Genomic DNA, 16,824 nt, shown 5'->3' on the forward strand with positions numbered 1-16,824 from the left:
CAAAGAACAACAACAAACAAAAACAAAAGAAGCCCAAAGCCTATGTATATTGAATAGGGGACCAATTAAATAAAATGCCAATACAGAGGACTATTTAATAACATGAGGATATATTTACTATACATTAAAGAGAAAAAAGAATATAGAACAGCAAACAAAAGCCAAAACAAAATTGAAATATACATACAGACACAACAAAATATCTGGAATAATATATATCAAAGGGTGATGAGTTATCTTTGGGTGGTAGTATTAAGAGTAATTTATGTTGTTTCTGTGCGTCAATATTTTACAAATATTCCACAAAAAAATTCTTAGAATGTTTTGCAATTAGAAAAAAATACAAATTCTTTTTTAAATGTGAAATTTTAAAATAGTTGAAATAGGTTCACTTCCTATCCTAGTCGTCAAATCATATATATCACTTTTACTATGAACCATATGGTAACGTAAGAAACAATTCTGATCAATGTTTGATTTTAAGAAATAGACTTATAGAAAAAAGGTAAACACACTTAACGATTCATCAAATTTTACCATCTAAACTTATGTTGTCTTTAAATAATATGTAAGCACAAATAATTCCAAATCAATGAAATTACCTAATGTATAAAAAACACTTTCAACAGTCCTTCCAATTTTCATATTAATACATTAAAGCCATAAGTGTAAAGATAAAATAGACCTAAATATCGTTCCCTCTCTGTTCTAATCTTATAGCATTTCTTATCTGTATTCCCAACCTGGCACATATTATATAGTCCAGTAAAATAGTGAAGGAGCTTTGGTAATAGAAGTCATAGGCCCAAGATCAGAATCCTATCTCCTACCCTTTCAACTCTTAGACCTGACCAAGTTAACTTACCTCTCAGTTTCCCTAGCTATAAAACAAAATGATAATACTTATCATAGAGTTTTTGTAAAAGACTAAATAAAAAACTACAAGTGGTAAGCCTCATGCCTGAAGACTACGAGTAGAAGGTACCCAGTAAGTGGTGGTTGTGAGTAGAGGCATGTGCCACAATTTTTAAGTCACAGAACTTGCCAAGCCTCTTGAAACCTGTATGACCTTACCAAGCCTCTTGAAAAGTTACTTAACTTTTACATACCTCAGTTTCCTCATCTGCAAAACAGATATAATACCTATCATGCAGGTTTGTACGATTAGATAAAACTAGATATAAAAATCATATTGCATATAGTAGCTACTCAGTAAATTGTGGTATCACTATTAGCTATAGCAATAAAATATTTGAGTATAGGGATTAGCAATTTTTAAAATATTCTTATATTTTAAAAGAGTACATGTAATTCTAATAATTATTCATCATTTAAATAAGTGTATTTCTCTTAATTCCCAAGTTAGGTGTAAATTTCAGAAAAAAAAAGTAAAATACAGACCAAGTTTTCTTAAGCATACTAAAAAGATAAAGGGCCACTTCACTAGTTTCAAAGTAAAAATACATTATCTATAACTAGATTTGCTTAAAAAAAATTTAAGTCCAAATAAATCTAAAAGGGTCAGAAGGGGAAATGTTTGTTTCTTTCTGCAATTATAAATCCTTAGGAAGAAAAATTATAAGTCCTTAGGAAGAAAACAGAAATCTGAACTTTTCTATTTTTTTCATAATTTCACATCTTTACACAACTAAAATGTAAGTGCCTTTAATACAACAACTCTTTCAAATCTCTGATTTCCTGTCTCCACGTTAGTGCAGAAGCAGAACAGTACTATAGTTAAGACCATGGACTGTGGAGCCAGACTGCCTGGGTTCAAATCTTGCCTCCATCTAACAGTGTGACCTTAGTTTTAGGCATGTTTTAACCTCCCCATGACTATTTCCTCAAAAATGCAGATTCCTCATACAATTGTTTTAAGGATTAAACCTTTAAAGTGTTCATGAGAGAGGCTAGCATATTGAAGGCACGTTATGTTTCCCTTTGTTGTCATTACATTATTACCCCTCAAAATGCCTAGATCTGTGACTTGTAATCAATAAATATTTGCTACTCTGTAGAAAATTTCAACAAATGGCTTTACTTAATATTAGACCTGCTTAGGAAATATCTTAACATGACTGTCAAGGTCAGCAAAGATAGAGCAGTTGCTATTAGGATTTTATGGCAAATGTAAGGAAAGTCTATCCCTTCTTACACTTCCTATCATACAAAGCTGTAGCATCATTAACTTGCTAATAGAAGTTCAGTACCAAAAAGAGTTTTACAATTTAGGCATGGCATACACCAATCCAGCAGACACAAAACTCTCAAATTCAAACTCCGTAATACTCAACTACTATTCCTTCAAAAGAAAAAGTTCAGATCACTCTTCTATTATAATAGTTTAGTGCTTTAAAATAAAATCTATATTGCATAAGTCAAGAGCCTATTATAGACATTAAATAAGACACTGTAAATGAAAGTGTTTGAAAGTTAAATATACATTAAATATGAGTTTGTGAATATATTTGAGGAAATTGTAACAGGTTTCTCCAATTTCAAACAGCTGCCTTCTAACCCCAAAACTAGTGCTCTGGGGCCAGGATAAAGAGACATAAGTCACAGTCAAGTTGCCATCCCATTAGATCATTCCCTACTTGAAATGTACTCTTCCCTTATTACTGGTAACTCAGATGGGACTTGTGACACTTGAGGAGTGAAATCCTGGAAGTAGCTTAACTCAAGACCAGGCAAGTATCTTCACAGTCATTGGCTCAAACAATGCCACCCAATCCCCAGTAGTCTGAGATCCTAACCTGGGTATAAAAAAATGATGTTATCTTCAGGTTCAAGAACTTGTTAGCCCTAAAAATCAGAAGTCAAGTACCTAGGGCCACATTTCAACTCCAGCTGTGGGCTAAGAATGTTTACCTGGCTCACTCTCAAATTAGAAGTTTCAACCAGCACCAATCAGGTCACGGCCATACAGCAGCCATCAATAAGATACACAGGCCAGATCAGACCACAGGTCACTTGGCCCCCTTCATGGAAACAGATCCTACTGAAGGCCTGCCTGCCAACCCTTGACCTGGCCAACAGGACAATGGCCTGGCAATAAGGAGTTAGATTCTTCTAGCCACCACTCTGTTTCAAGACTCTTGATGGATTTGACTCGACAAATCAAATTTGTTAAGATGTGAAGAATTTTTGAAACATAGGTGGAAAACTTCTTGGAATGTGCTTCACAGATCTAGTCACTTCATTTGTTCAGTAACATGAAAGTGTATTATCTGTAACGTGTTTTGTTCATAAAACCATTCTGGTCTAATGAGATGATGGTCCAGGGGGACAACTGTCACTTTTCTTCAGGGTCTGCACGGGTCTTAAAAACTTTACTAAAATCAGTTTCTCTATCTGTATTTTAAAACTGGAGTTAGATCTGCTCCTTCTCTCAAAATTTAAAGATAAGGAAATACTGCACTAAAGTACTTTCAGCATTTCAGAATGAATTTTCTACAGGAAAACACATGCAGTATGTATCACGTATGCAATGGCAGTAATGGGACTCTTTTTAACACCTAAATCGCAGATCCAGACCCAGACAGTGCTGGAAGTCAAGTTCATTAAAGTATGTCTTTTCTGTCTACATTTGAGTTTCTAGGTTGGGGAAACTGGTCTGTGTCTATATAAATCCATGTTCTGGGCCATAATATAAATGGAACTCTTCGGTAAGGTCCCTCCTGCCCACTCCCTATCTTTTTTAGAACTACCAGCCGGGGGGGAAATGCGCCCTGCAAATCTCCCCACTTGCAAGGACTCGGGTGAATTGCACAACTTTTAAGTCTTCGTAAGTTTCACCACTGTTTTGCTGTTGATCACTTTTAATGACACCCCCCCCCCCAACAACAACAACAACAACAACAACAACAGCAAAAACCCTCGTCTCAGCTTTACACTTTGCCCCGGCAGCACTCGACTGGACTATCGTCCCCCGCCTCCCGCCAGCTCGGACGAGCTTAGAAGCATCCCCCCCCCCCCCCCCCCCGCGTTTGCCCGCCCGCCGCCCGGACCCCAAAAGCTGCGACTCCTGTCCCACCTCCCCGAGCCGCCCGCCCCCCAAGCCCTCAAGTCCCAAATCCCGGGTGCAGCATCACCGGCTCCAAAGGGAAGCGTCCCCGGGCCGCCGCGAACCTCGCCCCTTCCCCGCAACCTCGCTCTCCCCGCTCGAACTACCCTCCCGAGTCGGGGGCGGCCAACCTCTCGGCGGCTGGACTGACTCCGAGGCCGCGCGTCCCTTCACCAGGCCCCGCCTGGGCCTCACGGCTCGGCGCCCTCCGCTGCCCGCCCGGCCCAGCGGAGCTTACGCCGAAGAGAAGGGTAGCACCAGCCCAAGGCCCGGCACTTACTCAGGAAGGTAGGTGGAGGAGAAGGAGCTCCACTTGTGCAGCGCATAGGGCAGAAGCCGGCACTCGGGCGCCGCAGCTACAGCCCCGCCAGCCGCCATCTTGTCAGCACCAGAGCGGCCGCCACCGACCGCGGGCCGTACCAGAGGAGGGGGGCGTGGCCTGGTCTTAAAGGGGCCGCGGCCCGCCCGGCCGTCCGCAGCCTGGGTCTGCGCGTCGCGGGTACCGCTGCCCCCGAGGGCCGAGGCGCGCGCGGGTCCGCGATTCCCTCCGGGTTTCCGACGCTGAACCCTCCTGAATGACTTACCCGAAACTGGGACGGGAGTGTGAGCACCTGAGGGGCTCTCCTGTGGGGCTTGGAGGGAGTGGCGCCAAGGACTGTCTTACAAGCAAGCGGAGGTAAGGAAAAAGCCAAGAATACAGGATGGAAAGGAATAGATGGGAACCATGGGCCAGGGAGGGAACGGGAGAAGACGAACTTGGAGACTTCGGAAACCACTGCCCTCTCCAGTGTATAAGCCCTTGAAGGACACCGCGTCGAAGGGAACTGGAGTCAATAGCGAATGCCCTTCCCCTCTGGAGCTGTCGTGGGTTTCAACGTCCTGTGCCCGGTTCCAGAGGCGCACGGCGGCGGCGGGAGAAGGAACCGCTCGCGGGTCCGCCCCGGGTTCCCTGCCCTCCAGTGTGAACATGGGTTGTGAGCCTCTCACACGAATCTGTGGGATTGGTTTACTCAGTCAGACATTCAGCCACCCCTTCACCCCCAAACCCTACCCCCCCCCCCCAAGACCAGACCAGAAAAAAATCTTTTAAGCAGTTGGGGAAGCTGTGTGGCATCCACTTTCTAGTTGGCACATCTGCCCACTTTTAACTCTGACAGACATTGGGCCTAAAAGTTCAGAAAGAGCGAGAGACAGAGGCATTTCAAGAAAAAGACCCCAGGGGGACGAACAGTCCTTGTGCCCCGAAGGCCCAATGGGCATCATGCCAGCTTCTTGATCTAAAAAGGAGCACTTGGCTCTAAACGCCTGGCAGCTCCCATCCGGCGCCGGGTGGTCAGGCGTATGCCTGTTGGTCCCTTGGCGTAGCCACTGTGGTCACCAGAGTCCTTGTCACTCATTGTCTCAGAGGGCTTACCCTTGAAAGCCTGGACCGTGTCTCCATCTCCACCTGACCGATGGAAAAATCTCATGCAAAGTCAAAACGCCTCGATAATTGTATTCTCTTTACGTTATAATCATTAACCTGCCGAAACTCCCTCAGATCTTTTCCTGACTTTTTATTTCCATCGGGGAAAACTTAATGGTGGCCTCCACTAGCTAAATAGGCCACAGTATGTCAGCCTTCAAGATCACGTGTGCTCTGCGTGTTGCAGCATGTTGGAAAAGTATGTGTTCCTTAGGCAATGCTATAACCCCAGTGACCTCAGCTGGGAGTCCAGCGATAGTGGGTAGGACCAGAGGAGGTTAGCCCCAAGGATGATGAGTGGTTATCTTTGGGGGAAGGAGATACTTTTAAGGGGAGAAGATTAAGATGGTGACTCAGTTCAATTCATTTGGGGCTCCTCCTTTGCTAAGTATGCCTCTTACCCTAATGTCATAGAGTCCTTGTTCTTTTCCAGACAGAGTTATTGTTTACTAGAGGCCCAGTGCACGAAATTCGTGCATGGGGGAGGGGTGTGTCCCTCAGCCCAGCCTGCACCCTCTCCAATCTGGGAACCCTCTAGGGATGTCCGACTGCCGGTTTAGGCCTGATCCCGGTAGGATTGGGCCTAAATGGGCAGTCGGACATCCCTCTCACAATCCAGGACTGCTGGCTCCCAACTGCTCACCTGCCTGCCTTCCTGATTGCCCCTAACTGCTTCTTCTGGCCAGCCTGATCACCCCTTAACCACTCCCCTGCCAGCCTGATTGATGCCTAACTGCTCCCCTGCCAGCCTGTTTGCCCCAAACTGCCCTCCCCTGCAGACCTGGTCACCCCTAACTGCCCTCCCCTGCAGCCCTGATCCCCCCCAACTGCTCTCCCCTGCAAGCCTGGGTCCCCCACAACTGCCCTTCTTTGCAGGCCCAGTCGCCCCCAACTTCCCTCCTCTGCCAGCCTGCTCACTCCTAATTGTCCTCCCCTGCAGGCTTCATCACCCCCCAACTGCCCTCCCTTGCAGGCCATCTTGTGGTGGCCATCTTGTGTCCACATGGGGGCAGCCATTTTTGACCACATGGGGGCAGCCATCTTGTTTGTTGGAGTGATGGTCAATTCGCATATTACTCTTTTATTAGATAGGATAGAGGCCTGGTACACAGTTGGGGGCCAGCTGGTTGCCCTGAAGGGTGTCCCAGATCAGGTTAGGGGTTCCCTTGGGGTGTGGGGCAGCCTGGGCGAGGGGCCTGTGGTGGTTTGCAGGCTGGCCATGCCCCCTGGCGACCCAAGTGGAGGCCCTGATATCTGTGATTTATTTATCTTCTATAATTGAAACTTTGTAGGCTTGAGCGGAGCCAAGCCTCCTGCTTGCTCTGTGTCCGCAGCCATTTTTGTTGGGATTTATTTATCTTCATAATTGAAACTTTGTAGCCTTGAGTGGAGACCAAGGCAGGCCAGGGCTGCGGAAGCTTGGCTTCCTCCATCGTTGGTGGCAACTCAAGCCTCCTGCTCTCTCCAGCTCCTTGGCTGCCGCCATTTTTGTTGGGATTTATTTAGCTTCTATAATTGAAACTTTGTAGCCTTGAATGGAGGCCTGGGCCCGCCAGGGTGTGCGGAAAGCTTGGCTTCCTCCATTGCTGGGGAAACCCAAGCCTCCTACTCGCTCCGTGGCTGCAGCAGTCTTGGTTGTGTTAATTTGCATACTTGCTCCTGATTGGCTGGTGGGTGTGACTTGCGGATATAGTGCAGTGATGATTAATTTGCATATTACTCTTTTATTAGATAGGATGAGTGATTTTTTTTTTTAATCCTCACCCAAGGATATGGTTTACTGATTTTAGAGAGAGGGGAAGGGAAAGAGAGAAACATCGATCGTTTACCTCCCTTACACGCCCAACCAGGGATTGAACCCACAACCTAGGTATGTGCCCTGCCTGGGAATCAAAGCGGCAACCTTTGGTGCCATGGGACGGCATTCCAACCAACTGAGCCACACTGGCCAGGGCTATGAATAATCTTTTTTAAGAGACACATATAAGCCAGTTCTTCCCAAGTGACATTCTATGACTTTCTGTGACTTTCTGTTCCCTTTGGGTAACATCAAAAGGCCTTTAGCAGATACCTTTCACATCCTGCCTTGCCTACCTCTCCAGTCTTTCTCTTTCTCTCTCTCTCTCTCTCTCTCTCTGTCCCCCTTTTGCACTCTACTCCAGCCACACTGAACTAACATGGGATCAGCTCCTATAACTTGAGTTCTCTCTGGCCTCCCTCAAGGGCTTAGCCAAGCCAGGAATACCCTCCCCCATTCTTCACCTGTCTAACTCCTGCTCCTTTTTCAGCTTCTTTCATTCTTGAAAATCATTCCTCATCACTTATTTTGGGGTTATGTGCCATTTTCTACTTTTTCTTTGGTACTCTGAGTTTCCCTCCTTATATTAGCAAGCATTACAATATATTTTAATCTCTTTATTTCTCATTTTCTCTCCCTAAACTGTAATTCTCATAAAGGTAGGGATCAAGCATATCTTGTTCACAGTTGTATCCTCAGTCCTGTCAGAGTGTCTAGCATATAATAGATGTTCAATAATATTTCTTGAAGAATGAGCGGATTGTGCTAAAGGAAAACTTGGGTTACAAAGGAATAAGAATGCAAGAACTTCTCAGACTGCTAACATGTATCCCTGCGGTATGATTGCCATGGGGAATGTGAAAAACTCAGGATAGCATGGCTTTCCTACAGCATAGATTTTACAAATGGTAAAATAATTTAAAGCACTGGATTTATGTCTACAGGTGAAGATCATACTGAACCCAACATTTGTGTAAATGTTAAGATAAAGTAGAAAACTAAAGAAATTACAAATTTTGCAGAAGTCTGCTAATGTCTCATGTCTCCTAGGACAGTGGTCGGCAAACTCATTAGTCAACAGAGCCAAATATCAACAGTACAATGATTGAAATTTCTTTTGAGAGCCAAATTTTTTAAACTTAAACTTCTTCTAACGCCACTTCTTCAAAATAGACTCACCCAGGCCGTGGTATTTTGTGGAAGAGTCACACTCAAGGGGCCAAAGAGCCGCATGTGGCTCTCGAGCCGCAGTTTGCCGACCACGGTCCTAGGGGTAAACCTTTATCTCCTGCCTTTGGGGCATTAGCTTAAGTCAGTGGTCAGCAAACTGCGGCTCGCAAGCCACATGCGGCTCTTTGGCCCCTTGAGTGTGGCTCTTCCACAAAATACCACGTGCGGGCGCGCACATACAGTGCAATTGAAACTTCATGGCCCATGCGCAGAAGTCGGTTTTCGGCTCTCAAAAGAAATTTCAATCGTTGTACTGTTGATATTTGGCTCTGTTGACTAATGAGTTTGCCGACCACTGGCTTCAGTGATGAGGTTTATTGTAAGGATATATGGGGAAGTCCTGGAAACTGTCAGCAGCCATTTAGTCCCTCTAGTTCCCCCACACTTCAAAGATTGGAACATATTGATGGCCTCATGGAGACCTGGATAATAGATCATCATTTTTCAGGGATCAGCAGCTCTAGTGACCCAGTCATTGTGTCATCCCCTAAAAGTGATCATCTTTACTCATCTTGTAATCTCAGTATGGTTCTCACAGTGAATACTTCCTGGAGAGAGTAACTGATTGTATTTGGTTTGTCACCTGCAAAAAAAAAAGATTTATTGAAAGGCTGTGATGTGCCAGGCTCTGTCCTAGATGCTAAGGAGTCAGGATGTACAGACAAGGACACTGCTTTCATGGAGCTTACATTCTGGTAGGGCAACATATAATAAACAAATAAGTCAACTAGGTCATTTTAGTTTGTATATTTAGATGCTAAGAAGAGACTGCACTGGAGTAATATTTAGATTGGATGGTAAAGGAAAGCTTCTCTAAGAAGGTAATATTTGAACTAATACCTGTACAATGAGAAATGCCAGCCATGCAGAAGTGGATAAAAAACATTCTAGGCAGAGAGAATAAGCAAGTGCAGTGGGCCTACAGCAGGAAAGTGCTTGATGTGTTCAAAGAAAAGAAAGTATGGCTGGAGCAAAGTGATGGAGGGGAGAATGTAGTCAGAACAAATAAGGCCCTAACAGTCTTGGTAAGAAGTCATGACATGGAAATGCAAAGGGGAGTCCTGTGTAAGGATTCAAGCCAAGGAGTAGCAAAATTCACTTTACATTTTGTAAAGATCACTCTGAAAAAAAAAATTTCTTTTTAGGTTGAAGAGGCAAGATAGTTTGAAGTAAAGAAGAATTGACAGGAGGTTATTATAGTAACCAGGCAAGAAATGACGGTGGCTTGGACTAGCAGAGGAGATAGAAGTGGTTGACATATTTTGGAAGTAAAGCCCATTAGACTTGCTAATGAGTAAGGCAGGAAGAAAAGGAAAGAATTAAGGATAACTCCTGGGTTTGGGGTTTGCACCACTATGTAGATATTGAAGCTTTTATTGAGAAGGGAAAATCTGGGGATGAAACAGTTTTAGGTTGAAGGAATCAAAAATTCTAACTTCAGTGGGATGCCTAATAGATAGCCAAGTGGAATTGCCAAGGATCCAATGTGGATCCAATGACCAATATTGGTCAGAGTCTTCTATCAAACCACCCCATAGGCATTTGGCCTTCTTCATATCTAACCAATCAAGAGTTGCTTTTTTTCTTTTGGCTTTGGCACAAGGTCAGTAAATTTTTCTCTGAGTAGCATGGTCACCATAGCTCCAGGTACAGCAGCTCTAGATAGAAGAAACCATCCGTGGCAGCCTTCTGCAGAAGGGATGCAGGAGTACAAGAACAGTCTAGGGAAAGAAACCTGAAGTATATGTTGAAAATCTCAGTTTCAGTCCCAGTTCTACTTTTCTAGCTATGAGACTGTGGAAAAGTCACAGTTTCTCTGAGTCTCATTTTCCACCACTATAAAGTGAATTTAATAAAATGTATCTTTTCTATTTCACAAGGAGTTTTGAAGACCAAATGAAGGAAAAGTGCTTGTCTGCTATGATATAAGCTCTCATTTAATTCTCACAGAACCCTGAAAAATAAATATTATTATTCCCCCTTTCACAAATGAAAAAAACAAAATGAGACTCAGAAATGTCAAATAATTATTTGTCTTCTGTTTACCACCGCACCAGATGTGCAGGAGGGAAGAGAGTGAGACTGGGTATTTGTTCCCCTGACTCCCTGCCTGCAAGACTCTGGGCTGACTGCTCTTTACAAGCAAAGGTAACAAGCCCTCCTCCCAAGTGGCCTCTCCACAGCTCTCTCTGGTTCTGGGTTCCAGTAACCACCTAGATCAAGGTGCCAGTATATTCAGTATCTGGTGAGAGCCTTCTTCGTGGTTTGCAGACAGCCACCTTCTTGCTTCTGCCCCTGGCCCCTAAAATGGATGTTCTTACATACAAATTTCCATCCCAACAACACCAATAGCATCAACTCTAAAGTCTATAAAGTCCAAAGTCTTACCTATCATCCAATTTAGATATGGGTGAGACTCACCCTGAAGCAAAATTCCTTTCCAGCTATGAGCCTATGAAGCCAAACCTACAAAGGATAGACATCCCCACTCCAACAGGTAGAAGGAAGGACAGAAGCATGTTTAGTCCCAAGCATGTCTGAAACCTATCAAGGCAAACTCCATGAGATCTCAAGGCTTGAGAATAAACCCCTTTCTCTTGATGCTCTGCCTTCTGGACACCTTCTTTCCCCCATCCCTCCCCCACTTTCTGAAAACCTCCCCCAACCCCTGCCCTGCAGCTCTACCAGGCCAGGGCTCTCCCTGATGGTGGTCAAGGCTTTGGGTGAGGACTGACTCTTGTGATGCCCTTTTGAAACCATGGAGGCAGCCCTGATCTTTGAATTGTCTTCAAGGTCATCCTTCCCTAGTCTTGAAGAATAATAGCCTTGCTCTAACCAGGTCCTGTACTAGTAAAATTCAAGAAGTCCAACAGTCTTGCTTCATTCCACCCCCTTCAGTTCAAACTAGGAGTAACTGCTGGTGAGATGATTAGGTCTGTGGTTCACATCTACACTGATCTTATCAAGTGATCAGTTAACCACACACACAGGGTTCTTTTGCAAACACTGCTTTCTCATTTTTTTTGTAATATGGACAGGCTGAGGAATTTCCATATCTCTAAGTTCTGATTCCTTTCTCTTAACAGTTCCATCCTCAATTTATTTCTCTCTTTTTGCGTTTTACTATAAGCAGTCAAGTAGAACCAAGCCACTTCTTCAACACTTTGCATAGAAATTGCCTCTGCTTGATGTCCAGTTTCATCACTTGTAAGTTCTACCTTCCACAAAACACTAGAACACACACACAGTTCATCCAAGTTCTTTGCCACTTTATAACAAGGATCACCTTTCCTCCAGTTTCCAATACCATGCTCCTCATTTCTGTGTAAGACAAGAATGGTCTTTACTGTCCACATTTCTACCAACATTCTGTACATAATTATTTATGTATTTTCTAAGAGGATAGAAGCTTTCTCTCCAGCTCGCCTCTTCTCTTTCTGAGCTTTCACCAGAATCACCTTTAGGGATTCCTTCACAGCAATATTGACTTTTTCTAGCATGCACCCAGTGTAAGGTCTCTAATGCCATCATTAGGTTCCACCCCATGACCTCATCTAAACCTAATTACTTCCCAAAGGCTCCATTTCCAAATAACATCACATAGGGGATTGGGGCTTCAACATAAGAAATTTAGGGAAACACAACATTCAGTCCATAAGCACTAATTTATTATTATATTTTTTTAAATAAAAGGAATTTGCTTAGGGATCATCTATAGATTAGAAGACTAAAAGAATTAAAGGCATGGGAGCTGTCAATCTATTTTTTGGCCAGTAAATGAATATCACCATGGGGATTAGAAGAGTGAATTTGCCCCAGTATAATTCCCATTGGACATTTCTTGCATGCCAGGAATTTACACGCATTATTTCAGTTAATCTTCACAACAGTCTTGCAAGTACTCAGTTTCTTGGAGGTTAAGATTCACCAAACTCATGTGTGCCCTCTTTATTATACAATTCTCAAATGTATGCATTCCTAACATCACCCCAGCATTCAGGATCCAGAAGACCAAGAGAATCAATCTGTTGTATTCCTAAAGCTAACTGTTCTGCCTCAATCTTCTGTTCTCTCAGGATTTCTATATTAACTCATTTCAACTTTGTTATTGTTGTTTGAAATCTTTTCTTTGAGCACAACACTACCAAAAGGAGCAGATGAAAAGCAAATGCCAAAGTTTTGTTTGCTGAGTAAGGGGATATCCCCTTTATTTTCTAAGACAAAGGAACTTCAACCCCCAATGGGGCCTTTGCACAGGTCATAGGTGAACATTGAGACTAGGTTCAAGTGTGAAGCTTGGGTCGGTTTCTCCCAGGAGGTGGCAGCAGCAGCAGCCACAGCCTGCTAGAGAAATCAGACAGAATTCCTTTTGCCTATTGGCATCCAAACCTAGAATCTTGGTTCCAGCAACCACTAAATCCCTCCTTTCCTTTGCTGAGGTTGATTGGAGTCAGGGCACAGGAACTGGCAACAATTCCTCTCCTAAGTGCCTAGTTTTTATAAACACTTTGGTCTGAGGCGTGACCTTGAAGCATGTGTGAAGGAGGACCAGGAAGTCTTTGGCCAAGGAAAAGAGCTTCAAAAAGAACCTGTAACTTGAACACTTCCATCCACACAGGCATAAATCCAGAGGACTCCAGCTCCCACTTCGGTGCTGCACCAAGAATATAGATTCTAGACATAGTCGCCCAGCTACCAGACAACTGACCTTGTCATTGAATCTGTCTCAGCTGCAATTTCCTCAACCACCTAGTGGTTGCTAATTCTTAAATTAAGAGTTAATGAACTTTGATTTTTCTGGATTAAGTAAGGTTGGGCCTTCCCCCTTTCAGAATTTAAAAAATCCCACACGCAACAAAGAACTACTGGTTCCAAGTTAATCCCAAGTGAGCACATATCCTGGTTTGGTGAACCCTGCCAGCTGCCCAAGAGGTGGGCAGGAATCCCAGGAAATGTCTGAACACCACACGGCTATGGATGAACTGTCAACTGCTGGGAGTTACTTTGCAAATTACCACATCTAAATGAATCTGACAAAATAATATTCCAAAAAGCAATTAACACTGATTCCTAATGTATTTAGAATGAAAAGGTCTTTTGGGAAAAGTAAAATTGGCTCAGAAAAATTTATCCAGCCCCCTGGGTAAAGAAATGTTTGAGGTTAAGAGGATTCTTAAGTCAGGATCTGCCAGTGCTTTTGTCCCATCACCTGGTCTTTTGTGAAGGAGGAGACAGAACTAGCTCCTCTCATTCCCCCATCCCATCCACCCCACTTCATCTTGGCGCTATCACCTTCACTGGACTGCTTCAACTTTTATCTCTTCATTCAGTAATCACTTATTGAGCACCTACTATGTGTCAGGTGCTGGGAACACCTAATTATTAAGGAGCTCACAATCAAGTAGTCAGATATTAAATGGGCTAAAATAAAGAACTCAGAAAGGATTAGCATATACAATATGAAGAAATAATAGTGGTCATAGTGGTGGTAGCATTATCTTCATAAAGACCACAGGCCAAATATATTTCCCAATTAAAGCTATCCCCAGAACATAATGGAATTATGTAAAGATAATTTCATTGTCCTATTGGCCCCTGTGGTTCTGTCAAGGCCACCCTCTTCCTATTTTCCATGAAAGTCATCATATTACAATCCCATCCTGGGTTAGGAAGCTTTGGTCCCAGAAGGCCACTATAAATGGAAATATGTGTCTGTTACCAGGCATGGGCTGAGAGGGGACAGCTTCCTCCTCTGCCTTTTCCTCCTGAGAATATTAGCACAGGTTATGGGCGGGTTAAACAGGTTTCAGTGTTCCTGAAACAGGAGGAACTGAGGGATGACAGAAATAGGAGAGCATGGTGATGGCAAATTTTAGGCTGGCTCCACACTAGAAAAGAGAACCATATCCAATTTGGAGAGCAGGTCAGAGAATAAGGCACCACAGGGATGTCCAGTGGGACCACAAACAAGCAGAAAAGGAGCAAACCATCTCCTGGTTCCCCCACATCTCAGGTGAGTCTGAGGAGGTCAACTGAAGTTTTTCTTCTAAGAGATGCAAGGTGCCCTCGTATGTTGGAATCAGGTCAAATCATTTCTCAAATGCAAATATTTATAGAGACCTTTCTTATTATATTGATAATTTTTATTTCCTCCTGTTATTTCCAGACTAGTAGCCCATTTGCAGGAAGAATCCTTTGCGGCCGCCGCGCCTGCACCCGCCCTGCCTGGCCCCGCCCTGCCCTGCCCGGGCTTTCCCTCTGGCAGCCACCTTGCTTTCCACTTTTCCTCCCTCTTCCTTCTAAGTTGTCTTCAGTCTTAACTCCTCCCTCCCACAGTGTATGCAAATTAACCACCATCTTTGTTGGGTAATTTGCATACTCGCACTGATTGGCTGGTGGGCGTGGCTTTGGTGGTGGGCGTGGCTTGGCATAGCGAAGGTGTGGTCAATTTGCATATTACTATTTTATTAGGTAGGATAAGCTCAAAATGATCCCCTCCCCAAACCTTTACATCCGATTTTCAGCCATGCCATTTACTAAATATATAGCACAAGGGTTGAGAACCTCTGGCCTTTGACTTACTTTATCCAATTTAATGTAAGTCATTAAATTTGCTCTCATAGCCCCCAAACCCAGCATTGCAATGGGATTCTGGTGAGCACATTCAGAGAGAAGCGTCTAAGCAGTGGCTCTCTCTCTTGGCTGCATATTGGAAACACACGGGAAACTTTTGAAAGTCCGCATACCACATCCCAAATCAATTACATATTAGGTGTGGGACCTAGGCATCGATTTATTAATGTTAAGTTCATGAAAAGATGTGTATGTGCAGCCAAGGTTGAGAACTTTTCCCTTTATGTCTTAGGACAGTGAGAGGCAAAAAGCCTGGTAACTGACAGGCAGGAAGCCGGTCAGCTGGTGACTGACACCTGAGCTCTCCTGCTTCCTTTGGAATGTTTCCTGAAAATCTGCATGGAGAAACCAGATACTGCAATGGTGCTAGCTTGGACCTCCACTTTGTAAGGTTTCCATTTCAACTTTACCACCTTATTCACTAAGTCTACGTTTAATATTATTCCAGTACTTAAAGAGCTGTGAACAGTGGTTAGTTAATCAGTATGTCAAAGAGAATTGTAAACAAGTGATGGTGATAAAAATGCCACACTTTAGAAATCCCAAATTCATCTTTAAAACAAACATAAATGTATTTTTTTAAATCCCCGAACTACTCAGTCTTTTCCCTCTCCTCCTCCTTTACCCATTTTTCTCTTTCCCTTCCTCTCTCTGCCTGTCTCCTTCAGCTGCTCGGGGTCACAGGGTGTCACTGTTACCCCTTATTTATCTTACCCTCTGCCTCACCCCTATACCTTCTGCATCTGATCCATTTTTTACTCTATTCTCTTCCCCTTACCCACAACATACATTGTTTCCTTTATTTCATTATCTTTCACACTTACAGCTCCTCAATTAACTATACTGTAGAACAAAACCATTGTCAGATATTTATCATATTAAATAAGTTATTTTGTTGTTAATTTTAAAAGCAGATGAGTTCTGAAAGTGCTATATTTCTCTCTCCAAGGAGAAAAAGTGATATATTTTTCCCTCCTTGTCATAGTTAGTACTCCTTAAATGCTAACTAATAATAATAATTATTATTATTTTTAAGATATACTTAATTGATTTTTTACAGAGGGGAAAGGAGAGGGAAAGAGAGTTAGAAACATCGATGAGAGAGAAACATCGACCAGCTGCCTCCTGCACACCTCCCACTGGGGATGTGCCTGCAACCAAGGTACATGCCCTTGACCGGAATCGAACCCGGGACCCTTGAGTCCACAGGCCGACGCTCTATCCACTGAGCCAAACCGACCAGGGCTAATAATTATTTTTATAACTTCCTGTATTGGCCCTAGATTACTTTTTTTCAAGTAGTTCAGTGACCCTCAATAGAAAAATGTTTCTCGGTTCTTCAATAATCCCAACGACTGATAGCAATGTAAAAGAGAAACTAAAAACAGTAGTTGAGTGTATGCACCCTGAATTGCATATTCATTTGCAAAGTCATCATCATGATTATTGTTGTAATTGCAGAGGGGAGGCATTTAAATAATTGGTCGAAGTGTCTTCTTGAGGAAATAACTAAAACAGGGCCAGTTGTCACAAACTAACCTACAATAATAATCTTGTATGTGCATCTTCAGTCTTCATAGCAACTCTACAATAACAAATGTGTGCACTCACCTAATGTCCTTAAGCAACCTA

General features: G+C 43.3%; 1 protein-coding gene across 3 annotated transcripts in view; it reads right to left on the reverse strand.

Annotated features, from left to right (window-relative positions):
* The window catches only part of MKLN1 (muskelin 1), a 201,298-nt gene that overhangs the window by 150,878 nt on the left and 33,596 nt on the right, over positions 1 to 16,824 (reverse strand). The window contains exon 1 of one of the 3 annotated variants that reach the window (XM_054726679.1): positions 4,347 to 4,639. The exons of 1 other annotated variant lie outside the window; for it this stretch is intronic. In XM_054726679.1, coding sequence (XP_054582654.1) covers positions 4,347 to 4,444 — 98 coding nt within the window. In that variant the 5' untranslated portion in view covers positions 4,445 to 4,639. Of the gene's footprint in view, positions 1 to 4,346; positions 4,640 to 16,824 lie in introns of those variants that run through there. One more of the 3 variants, XM_054726678.1, reaches the window with a different exon arrangement.

The sequence above is a fragment of the Eptesicus fuscus genome, chromosome 14, assembly GCF_027574615.1.
Source record: "Eptesicus fuscus isolate TK198812 chromosome 14, DD_ASM_mEF_20220401, whole genome shotgun sequence".
In the NCBI taxonomy this organism is placed as follows: Eukaryota; Metazoa; Chordata; class Mammalia; order Chiroptera; family Vespertilionidae; genus Eptesicus; species Eptesicus fuscus.